Raw genomic sequence first — 12829 nt, 5'->3', positions numbered from 1 at the left:
TCTTATAAAAAAAAGCTTCTGCACAGAAAGAGATTCAACCAATAGCGTAAAGCAACAACCACAATGTGGGAAAAACTTTTCACCATCTCTTCCTCAGACAAATTTCTGCTATCTAGAGTACATAAAGAACTAGGAATATAGGTCTCATTTGACCCAGCTATTCCTCTACTGGTTATCTTCATGAAAGAATTAAAAGAATCATACCACAGTGATGTTTTTGCACCTGTGTTCATAGCGGCAATAGGTAAAACTTGGAAACAGTCCAACTGCTCATCAACTGGAGATTGCACAAAGAAAATGTGGTTTTTAAAAAATAAAATGGAGCACTACTCAGCCATAAAGAATGAGAAATTAGAGTCATTTATAGTTAAATGGATGCACACTGAGGAGATCCTCTTATGTGAAATAAATAGTACACGTGCAAATACTGAATAGTTTCTCCAGTGTGTGAAACTGAAATGTAAATATGGGTCAAAATAAACAATAGATAATGGTAAAATAATGGGAAGAAAAATTGCAAAGAGGAATGGTAAGGAAAGAAGGGAATTGAATTAATGTGAGAAAAATGAAGAAAATGGAAACAAAATCTTTGTAAATAGGGGTGGAGGGTTTAAGGGAGGGCAGGGAAATCGAGGAAAAGAAAAATTAAGTTATATCATGTAAAGGTGCAAATCCCCAATGATGCATGTCATCATATTGTATACCTCAAATGTAGCAATAAAATTGATCAAATAAAAGATATTATCCTGTTTGCTTTCTTTTTTTCTCCCCCTCTTCAAATTTGATGATTTCTAATGACTTATCTGAATTCACTGCTACTTTTTCCCACTGGCAGACCTAGACTATATCTGATCTACAAATGTGAACTCTTCTAGTGAAGTGTTGTATTCAATTATTGTATTCTTCAGGTCTATAATTTCTGTTTTGTCATTTTTAATATTATCCATTTGTCAAAAATATGACTTCATTCATTTATTACTCTCCAGACCAGAGAGAAAGAGAGAGAGACACTAGATATCAAGATACACAAGCTCTCTACAATAGAGGTGTATATCTAGCCCAGGGCAAGCATCTCCCTGTATTTTTTATTACAATGTGTTATGTGTATGTTAAAGATACATTTGAAAGTGCATGTGCATATCTAAAATTTTTATATTTGCTCGGAGAATGAACTTTTAATGTCTGTGAGGTTAGCTCTACCTCTAATCATACTTTTTATTTTTAAAATCAAGAACCTCTATTCTTTTGCTATGGTACTGGGGATTGAACCCAGGACTTTTGCACTGAGATACACATCCAAGCCTTTTTTCTATCCTTCCTTCCTTCCTTCCTTTCTTTCTTTTTGCTGGAATCTCAAGCTGCTGTTTCCCAGGCTGGGCTCAAACTTTGCAATTGTCTTGCTACAGTCTTGTGCCACACCCTCCAGCCAAGCCGCTTTTCTTAGCACTAATACATTGCTACAATTTATTTTCCCTAGTATATGTTTGTAACGATTTGATTTTCAATGAATATTTCATATGATTATATTTTCTCTTATGAATTGTTGCACCTGGGGTTATAAAATTTAATCTGACATTCTTTGTTTTCTAACTGGCGGATTACATCCTTTGTATTAAATCTCATTTTTGATAAATTTGGCCTATGTAAATCTTCCTGTTATACTTTAAATTCTTTCTGAAATTTTCTGTAGTTTTATTCTATTAAATTTTATAGAATAATGATGTTTTTTTAAAAAAATGTGGAGTTTGTTCCCATTCCTCCCAGAGTTAGTATTTTTGAGTTTTGTACATACTGAATTTGGACAGGTGCACAGGGGCAATACTGTGGTGTAAGAAACACTTGCTCTCCTCTAAAATTTTACACAATTCTATTTCCATCTAATAAAATTCTCATGATTTTATTTTTATCCCTCACTTATCTATGTAATACTAAATTTCAAAATGTAATACTAAACAGCAATACCAAGAAAGAAGCTCTTGTTTCCTATCTCTGTGGCCCAAAACACACATCCCCACCCACCTTCTTCCTCCTGCATCCACTTACCTCTTATCCACACACTGGATTCCACTGCTTGACTGTGTTCAACAAGCTGGATGGCACATGATACATTGCCAGTATTTTCTTGGATTGTAAAGGAGGTTTCCACATTAAATAGATTGTTCCTGTCTGAATTCGTCTTATAGCCTGAGGATAAAACTTGTCCTTTTGGACCTTTCCATTTCACCGTAGGCTTGGGAAACCATCCTGAGGACTGGCAGAGTAGTTGAATACCTCCATCACCATATCCCATGACAGAGATCACAGGAGTTGAGCCTAGAGCTGGGGAAAAGAAAGAATCAATAAAAGTAATGATTGTATTTCAATTTTGCAGCTACCCTGAGTCAGATTCATGGCTCTGCCCACAACACCTATATGTTTTACATAGGCATACATGTGTACTTACAACACCACTGGAAGTCTTTCCATGATGTTTGTTCATTAAATGTTTATCTAGCAGCTAAATATATCTGGCTATTCTTAAGTACTAATAGTGATGACATTCAAAAGACAGAATCCGTTTGAGTTAATTAAATCAGAAAACAATGATAAATGAGTTTCATTTTCAAGTGTTACCGTGGGAGGGTAGTCATGTTAGCATAGAGGAGGGAGTGGTAAAGGTGAAGTAAATTAAAGCTTCCTAGAAGTGCTTTTTGAACCCTCATTGACTGATAAATTGGAGGCTTAGAAATGAAAAAGTGGAGGTGAGAGAGAAGCATGTCAGAGAGATAGAGATATAAACTGTGTAAAAGATGGACATGTTGTGGTGCATTCAAGAATCTGATAGTTCAGTGCCTCCAAACGGCTGTACAAGTCACATTTATATAGCTACAAGAAAAATTAAAATACTTAAATTCAACCAAAGATGTGACACTATACACTTTACACTAAAAAGTATAAAACATAGGAGTTAGAAATAAAGAAATAGATATATCCCATATTAATGGATTGAAAAGATTGATATTAAAATGTCCATACTACCCAAAGCAGTGTGCAGATTCCATGTAATCCCTCATGATCTCATCTATAAATTGAAATTGTTGATCTTGCCGAAGTTGGGAGTAGAAAGGCAGGTGACATATGCTAGGCATTACCTATATAGGACACTGGGAATATGCTGGTCAAAAGGTATAGATAAGTATAGCTGGGAAGGAGGAATAAATTCAGTATTTCTATTGTACAGCAAGGTGTATATAGTTGATGATATATTATACTCTTGAAAAATGCAAATACAGTGGATGTCAAGTGCTCCCAGCTTAGAAATGAAAACTATGTTTGATAATAATTTTGTTTGTTAGCTACATTTAACTATTGGTCCTTGCACATATACTTCAAAACATGTTAGATATGATTAACACACACAATGTTATCTATCATATATATATATATCCATAATTACATATATATTTTAATATATATACCAAACAATACCAAAGGTTGACGGATATTTGGAAAATTGGAACACTTATACATTGCTAGTAGAGATGTAAAATAAATGAGACAGTCACTCAGGGTAAAAGTCCGGCAATTTTTTTTCAGTACTGGCAACTGAACACAGGGCCTTCACACAGAGCAACATCAGTGCTTTTTAATGTTTTATTAGTTATTTTGGCACAAAATCTCACTAAATTACTAAATTTTCCAGCTTTGGCTTGAACTCAGGATCCTCCTGCCTCAGCTTCCCAGAGTGTTGGTTGGCAATTTTGTTTAAAATATTACTTATTATACACTTAATATACTTATCACATTTAAGTATATACTTAAATAATAATTCACTTAAATATACACTTATTATAAATATATACTTATATAAAACCAAGAAGTACACTAGGATATTTATTCCAAACAAATGTAAACTTAACTCCACAAAAGAGCTATAAACAAACATTCATAGAAGTTTTATTTGTAATATTCCAAAATTGCAAACAACTCAAATGATTTTCAGTGGATAAATGGTTAAATTATGGTATATCTGTATCTTGGAATACTATTCATCAGTAAGAGAAAAAAACTATTCAGAAAAGCAGCTTGAAAGGATCCCAAGGGCAAAATGCTGAGTGAAAGAAATTCAATCCCCAAAGATCACATACAGATGGAGGAACACAAGAGGGCTGATTACAAGTGCCCAGCATTTACCCACTTCTTGATGAGACAGAACTACAATAACTGAACTGGAGAAAAGTTATTCATCCAAGAGAGTGACTGGGAAAATACTGAACTTCAGTAGTGGACAGAGGAATGGGAAACTTAGGCAGAGACACCAAGTAAGCACAAATGGGAAGGACCTGTTTAGAGCTTCCTTCTCTGAAGTCAAAGACCTCTGCATTCCCCTGCCCCTAGGAACCAGCATCAAGCATTGACACAAAAACTCAGCAGGTGTCTGCCTTGAGACCCACACTAACTCTGGGGAGAACCACAAACCAACCTGCAGGAAATTATACATGGTGGGAAAACTATGTGACACTGAAAAAAAAAAAGGGAGGACATTTCACCTTTAAGATCAGCAGCTCAGAGGCACGTATGACTAGTTCAGACTTGTAAGTCCAATGTTCTAGGAGACTGAGGCAACAGGATTGCAAATTCAAGCCCAGATTAAGTAACTTTGAAAGACCCTGTCTTCAAAAGAAACAAAAATGTTGGACATATAGCTCAGTGAAAAAGTCCTTGGTTCAATCTGAAAGGGGGGTGGGGGAGGTGGGAGGAATGAAGGAATGAAGGAAAGAAGGGAGGGAAGGGGAAATAAAAGACTGGAAGCTAAGGAGGTAGCTGCAAACCTGAATATTTTCACGTGGGAACAGAGTCTTGAACACCAGAGCTGTGAGGGTTGGGTTGTGTGGGACTCACTGCTTTTCTTCTCGGTGCGGATAGCTGTGACCTCATCACTTCACCTCACCCTGCAAGTGGGCATCATAAAGGGCCAGAGCCAAAGCCATCCTGACCAAAAAAGAGCAAGGATGGGGCATCACAATACCCACTTTCAAAATATACCGTGCCATAGTAAACAAAACATGTTACTGACAAAAATCAGACAAGTAGACTAAAGTAAGAGATGGAGGACCCAGAAATAAACTCATGCAGGTACAGAAAACTGATTCTTTTTTAAAAAAATGATTTTATTGGTACATTTAAGGACCGACAACTGATTCTTGATAAAGTTGCCAAAAACATACATTAAAAACAAGCTTTTCAACAAATGGTGTTGGAAAACTAGACTTCTATCTCATCCTATACAAAAATCAGCTCAAAACAGACCAAATACATTAATTTAAGACCTGAAGTTTTGAAAGGACTAGAACAAAACATGAGCAAAACATTTGAAGATACTGACATATGCAACCGTTTCCTGATAGGACTCCAATACTCAGGAAGCAGAAGTAAGACAAATAGAATTTCACCAAATTAAAAAGCTTCTGCATACCTAAGGCATCAATCAGTGGAGTGGAGAGATAACCTACGGAATGTGAAAATCTTTGCAAACTATTTGTCTGACAGAGGATTGATAACAAGAATGTACAAAGAACTCACAATCTTAACACCAAAAGAATAAGTAATTAATTAAGAAATGGGCAAATAACGACACTACTCAAAAGCAGAAGTATTGTCAGTAATTTTTTTTAAATGCTCAATATCTTTAACTATCAGGGAAATAAAAATCAAAGCTATGTTGAGATTCCATCTCACTCCAATCAGAAAAATGAAACACAAACAGAACTAATAACTACTGTTAAGGAGATGGGGAAGAAAGAACATTTTTATAGCCACTATGGAAATCAGTAGGGAGATTCCTCAAGATAGTAAAAATAAAACTGCAGTATGATCCAGCTATATCACTCCTGAGTATTTATCCAAAGGAAACAAACTCAGCATACAAAAAGGATAAGTGTTTTGGAATCATTCTAGGTGCCTATCAAAAGGTGAATACATCAAGAAAATATGTATTTTGAAAAAAGAAAATATGTATTTTTATGTCCAATGGGGTATTGTTCAGCCATAAAAGAATAAGTTATGTCCTTTGCAGTAAGATGGATGAAATCAAAGTCATTATGTTAAGCAAGATAGACTCAGAAACACAAGTACTATACATCTTTTTTTTTTCTGTATGTGGAAACCAAGCCAAAAAAGAAAACAGAGAGAGAAGATGACCTCAAGGTAGAAGAGGAAGTATTGGAAAGGGGAAGTAAAGGAAGGGAAGGGATGAGCAAAAGGGGATGATAGGGTAAAAGGGAGGGTGAGTATGATCAAAGTAGGTTATATGTATGCATGGAACTATCACAGTGAAACTTATTAGTAGGTTCAGTTATTATACATTACTGGAGGTTAGAGGAAGGAAAAAAAGAAAGAAAAAACTGAAAGTAAGAAGGGAAAATGGAAACAAAGCTTTTTTTTTTTTTCTTTCTGTTTTTGGTACCGGGAATTGAACTCAGGTCCTTGCACTTGCGAGGCAGGCGGCCGAAACACTGAGCCAAATCCCCGCTCAAGCTCATGTATATAGCGGGTGGAGGAGGGAAGGGAGGGAAGGGGAACGGGAAAAATAAGCATCAAGGTACATCAAGTACGTGTACAAATTCTCAATAATGAATGTGATCCTAAGGTATACCTAAATGTGCCTATAAACTCAGTAAAACTACGATGCATTAATAATTATAATGAAAAACTTTGCATATACATGTTTCCACTTACATAAAATTCTTAAAATGACAAAATTATGAAGATAGAAAACAGATTTAGTCTTTGCTGTAGTTTGGACTGGTGACACAGGATGACGTGTGAGTGTGACTATACAATGAGAGCAGAGGAAGGCTTTGGTGGTGGGATTGTTGTATACCTTGATATGGAGTTAGTTATATGAACCCACACAAAGGATAAAATAAGATATAGCACACACACCAACAGAACAGAAAGTGTAGGATGCTGTCTTCTAACTGCACGACATAAAATTTTAAATATCCAAATTTAACAATGGTCAAAATATCCAAGATTATGTAATTAAATTATAATTTCTCTGATATAAAGAACTGACCTGACACTTTCAGCTCCCAGATAGCCTCTCTGTCATAGGTCTGGGAGTTAAACCAGCACCCGTATAGACCAGCATCTGAAAGCGTGATGTTCTTCAATACCAGGGAGACATGCCCATCTGCCATGAAGTCCTTCACCAGTACAGTTCTCCCTCGATAGGCTGGTACTTGCAAGTACTTCTGGTCTTCTCCATCCTTGTACAGGTGGACCACAGTGGAGAATCGCTCCTTGAAGAACCTCACTTCCATGGCCTCTGCATTTGTCGCAGGAGAGAGGAAGCAGGAGAACACTGTGTCCTCCCCCACCAAGGCACCTACAGGCTTGTATGGTCCAAGCACCTGCCATTGGCCTGTGGGAAGAAACACAAGTGATACCAAAGCAATAGCCGTGTCAGTGTGTCAGTGTGTCAGTGTGCTAAACAAATACCCTACCGTTGTGCTATAGCAGCCCAATGTGGAATACTAAGATTCCCACTTTCAAGATGTGAAAATTACATCTTTGCCAACTAGTGTAAATTATCAAGAAGAATGGTGTTCGCATATGTAATCCCAGCTACTCAAGAAGCTGAGACAAAAGATAAATTTGAGGCCAGCCTGGGTAATTTAGCAAAATGTTGTATTAAAGTTTTTTAAATTTTAAAATTGTTTTAAAAAGGTGGGGATGTAGCTAAGTGAAGGAGTCAGTCTTCACTAATGCACATGCATGCACGCACACACACACACATGCACACACAAGACACATGAGCACATTACCAATGTAGACCTTCTTGTGCTCGCTTTGGCAGCACACATACAAATGTAGACCTTCTTAGTAGAAACTTTCTCTATATTCACAATAGCGTCATCTGTCTGCCTGTGTCTCATAGAATATTCATCACTGCCCTTTTCTATCTTTGTTGCTTAAAATTCTTTTAAGTTACCAAGAAATGGTTTACATGACCATAAAATCTTCATATGGTGGCAATTTGTTTCATGTACATGATTGTGTCTCTCAAGTGCTACAAAGGTAGCATATATATTATCTATAAGTTAAATGTTCATTTGTGTTTCCTTATTTTTTAAACCTTCTCCTACTTTTGTTAAGTAGATTTTACAGTGTTTAAATTTTCCCCTTTAGTGTATTCACATCATGACATATCTTTTCTTGAACCTTTTGTATTTTTATTTTATCATCTTCTAATTTGGAGTTGGGATGACTTTAAAGATTTGTCAAAATGCATACATGAGTAAATTATCTGCTGCTGGGACAAAATACTTAACATATAAGACTTAAAGAAGAGGGCCAGGGATTTAGCTCAGTGGTTCCACACTTTACCTAGCCAGCTCTTTATGCTGTCAGTTGTCTTGCCAATAGGAGTTCCTTCCGTTCTTTCATAGTCATTACCCGGGATACCAGTGAAGAAAAACTTGTTGATAACACCCTATGGGTCACTGGAGCTCTTACCATGTACTGCATAGCCACAGGCTCAGGCATGCCTCCCTACGGCTCTGTCAGGAATGTGATACGCTCTTCATACGAGGACAAGCAAACTGATATTTAGAGAAATTATGACCCTTGCAGTTTACAAGTAGAGGATGAAATGGGAGTTTAAAAAAATACAGTCTTTCTGCCTCTGGAATCATTTCCTTATTGCCCTTCTCACTTTGCTGGAAAAAGAAAGCATGTGAAAGCTTACGCAAGAACCTCTTTTATGAGTAACACATAATACATTTATCTTGGAAGCATAAGGAATATTTTGAAAGCCTTATTTCCCATTTCTTAGTTTGTGTAGCAAAACAGGTATAGGTAGACAGAGGACAAGATGCAGAAAGACAGAAGATGCACAGTCATCTGAATATTTCAAGGCTGGATACTGAGTACTCAGAAATATGTGTCCACTCCTGGAGAGGTCCCTGTGAAAATTTTATCCAATTACTCAATATCCTATGTACCAGGCTTTGTGATGACAGTGACTACAAGAAAGACGAGTGGAGTTATTCCTCACTTAAATATCTGGGAACCTTGCTCCATAAATACAGTTATTTCTAACTCTTCATGTTCACAGGTGGATACTATGCACCCTCACACATTCTAACCAGTATCTCCTTCCACTCAGACAACCAAATCATAAACCTGGATGCTCTACTAGAGACTACCCATACCTAAATCCCCACAACCTGTCTGAGAAATCATTTAACTGAATTATCTAAACAAGCACAGTAAGTGTTCCTTCCCACTACTACAGCCTCCCTTCAGCTGCCTGCTCCTATTAATTCATGGCTGCTATAATAATTGTACTTGCTAACTAAATCCTTCATGCTGCTCCATACACCCACAGCCCCTAGGACTGGTAGACACAGCCCAAGGCCTTTGAGGAGCAGGGAGGATGCCACCAACAAAGATGCCCTCATCCCACCGTGCCTTAATCACTGCAGCTAAAAGAATCAAATTGTTCTTCAACAAGATGTGGCAGAGAGCAGTCCAGCCTGCATGGCTTACCTGACCCCAGCTCGAGGAGGCTGAGAACCAAGGTGAGCATAAGAGCCATGGATGTTTCTTCTCGATCAAGCTCATGCTATGGAGAGATGATGGGAGGGAAAGACGGATGGCCCAGAGAGAAGAGAAGCTCTGGCAGCAACCTGAGGCACAGGAGCCATGGGAAAGGAGTGGCTCCGTATGATGTGACAGAAAGTTGCAGTGTTCTCCTTAGAGTCTCCCTGGCACAACCCAGGCTGTAGGCACCAGAGATATAGGGACTCTGGACTTTGAAACCGTGTTTACTGGCAGCCCATAAACATTTATCTCAAGCCAGGGAAGTAATGGTAGTAGGGTGGGTCAGACTGAGAGGAGATTTGTTCTGTCAAAAGTGTACCCTGGGTGATGGCATGGGAAAAGCAGCTTCAGGGATCACTTCTGTTCCAGTCTGGCAGATAGAGCAGTGTGTAGAGGGGTGGGTAAGTGTCTAGTGCTGGAAGAGAGGTCATCCCAGCACAGTGTAATGGGGTCTACAGATTTACAGAGTGATGCCCTTGAGACATGAGACCAACACTTCCTGGTGCGGCCTGAGGCAATACTGCCTGCCACTCCCCTGTCTTGAGTTCAGTGGCAGTGAGGTGATATGAAGTCAGGTGGGAAATAACTTGCTCCAACTCAGCAGGACCTTAATCTCCAAGGATGGCAGATACTGAGAAAGGCAGCAGGACAGGCCCTGGTTTGGGAGAACGGCAGAGATCCACTGATTTATTTATTAGTTTCCCCAAGCCACAGGATTTAAAAGTAGAGACAATGCACTCTTTTCAAACTCACAGAAACTCATAAAGGTTTCCTAGTAGACCAGACTGAACAGATAGATAACACGACAAAAACATTGTCTAAGTATGAACAACTAAGGTTAAAAAAAAGTAAGTTGAAAATAGCGTAGTGGTGCCCACGTGTAATCCCAGCACTCAGAAGGTTGAAGCAGCAAATATGAGGTCTGTGCACAGCCTGGCTAACTTAGGCTCTCAGTGAGACCATCTCAAAATAAAAAAATACGAAAATGGCTAGAGTTGTAGCTCAGTACAAACGCCCTGTGCTCAATCTCTAATACTGCAAAAAGCAAAATAAAACAGTACTCTGTGAACCTATTAATTGTTTAAAATACAATTTTGTTTGTTTTTCTGTTAACACAGACAAAAATGAATTTTAATTTTTATTTAGTTTTTGCTACCAGGGAATGGACTCAGGACCTTGTACTTGTGAGGCAGGCAAGGTGCCACTGAGCTAAAACCCCTGCCCTGTATTTTTATTTTGAACTGAATATTTATAATTGTACATAATAATGGGATAAAATGTTATTTTTGATATAGTTATATTGTATGAGAATTAAATCAAGATAATGTTAATAGTTATATTCATCACCTTATGTACTTTTATAAGACAATTTCAAATAGGAAGTACGTCTAAAACAACTCCAAATAAAATCTATCTATATTTAGAGCAGAAAAAAATGAAAGATTGTATTTGCAGCTGTTTCCTGTTTGTAGTCTAGCTCTAACATCAGTTCCCTGAGCTCCAAACAAGAAGGGGGTAAGTTAGGAGATCTGGTACTATCATACCAAGACTTACACAAAGCATTTCCTGCCATCTACCTATAGGTGGTAAAGCACCCCAGAAGCAACTGGCTACTAAGGGGTCTGGAAAGCTGTGTTCATGAATTGAGAAGTAAAGAATTTTCATCCTTACGAGGGTGGTACCATGGCACCAATTTTGCAGACCTTAGCAGAAATCCACTGAGTGCTGAGCACTGATTTGCAATTTGCACTGATTTACAAATTCCCCCCTCTGATGTCTGATGTCAGAAATCTCTCAGCTTTTCAAGACACATTCATGCTCTCAGAGCACGTTGCAGGAAGAGTGAGACCTAGCTGGTTGGCCATTTTGAAAACATCAACCTATGTGCAAACTATGCCAAACATGTTAACAGTTATGCCCAAAGATCCAGCTAGGAAGATAGATGTTTATTAAATGTAAGTAAATATGATTGAGTGGAAAACTAGGGGCAAAAATCAGGTATTGGAAGTCGTACCGTTTTCATTTCTATGTGAATTTTAAATATGAATTAAGGGGCATAAAGTATTATTGCAAGTCACAGTGTTTCATTAAACACATTTCAGGCCAGGGATTTAGCTCAGTGTTGCTGCTGCCTGCCTTCCAAGCCCAAGGACCCAAGTTCAATCCCTGGTACAAAAAAAAAAAAAAAAAGGAAAGAAAAAACATGTTTCAGTGTTTCAATTTTATAACAATTATGAATAAACCTGCTAAATTTTTCTACACAATGAAATTGGATTATTTTTTAAAACAGCAACTAATGCTGTAAGTATTTTTCTCATACATATCACCAATTCACTATATTTCTCTGAACTGTCTTGTATGCAAGTATGGTTTTAGTATGTGTGTTGCCAAAGTAAGCACATAGTGCATGTTTCTAATGTTGTCTATTTTCTGTGCTGTTCCTATAAATTTACTATTAAAATACATAAAACTAAGAAAAAACAACAAAAAGACTAAATTTCAAAATCTATCTGATGCTTACAAAACTGTTTTTAGCCTACCCTAAAAAATGAGGCTGAAAATTTCTGAGCCAAATACCTGACTCAGAAGTTAGAAGCAAGTGGTGGCCCCAGAATGAAAAGGTAAACAGATGAATCTTTGAGGATATCTAGAAGGAAATAAACATATTGATGGGTGGACTCTGAGTTATTGGTGTTTAGGAGATGAAGGTATGAATTTAGTTCAGCTGACCAAGGAAGGCATACAGCAAACGAAGGATTTAGCAAACCAAGGAAAATGTCTTCCAAGGTGATTTAGAAGATGTGTCAGGGATATAAGGAGAAAAGTAGGAGTGGGGCATAGTTGTAAAAGATGAAGGAAATAAGAATGTATGAGTGAGGAAATGATAATCTACAATTAGGGAAATATCAAATAAAAGATGACTGCTATGAGATCATTATAGAATCATGTGTAGCTCACAAGTAGATTGATAATCTCACAGGTCATGACCTCTGGTTTAATGTTCAGCAACACACACACACACACACATTATATTAACCTGGTGGGCTGGGGGAGTGAACAGAAGAGGATAAAGTGAGATATTTGATTAGAGTACCTTCCTAGAAAAAGAACACAAAAGAAAATTAAAGGCCAACTTCACTCATGAGTATTAACTTTAAGTCCTAAAGAAAATGTTATCAGACACAATTGGTATAAATAACTTTAGTATTTTATAATTTATTTAATATATTATCTATTTAAT

General features: G+C 37.4%; 1 protein-coding gene across 1 annotated transcript in view; it reads right to left on the bottom strand.

The window, feature by feature from the left end:
- Positions 1-9955, bottom strand: part of LOC104852738 (butyrophilin-like protein 8) — a 19499-nt gene extending 9544 nt beyond the window's left edge. The window contains exons 1-3 of the mRNA XM_010610518.2: positions 9535-9955; positions 7058-7405; positions 2044-2319 (exon numbers count right to left, since the gene is read on the bottom strand). Coding sequence (XP_010608820.1) covers positions 2044-2319; positions 7058-7405; positions 9535-9583 — 673 coding nt within the window. The 5' untranslated portion in view covers positions 9584-9955. The remainder of the gene's footprint in view (positions 1-2043; positions 2320-7057; positions 7406-9534) is intronic.
- Between the last annotated feature and the right edge of the window lie 2874 nt (positions 9956-12829).

Source organism: Fukomys damarensis, unplaced genomic scaffold, assembly GCF_012274545.1.
Source record: "Fukomys damarensis isolate Sample0158 unplaced genomic scaffold, DMR_v1.0_HiC HiC_scaffold_31, whole genome shotgun sequence".
NCBI lineage: Eukaryota > Metazoa > Chordata > Mammalia > Rodentia > Bathyergidae > Fukomys > Fukomys damarensis.
This window is presented reverse-complemented; position numbering and strand designations above follow the sequence as displayed.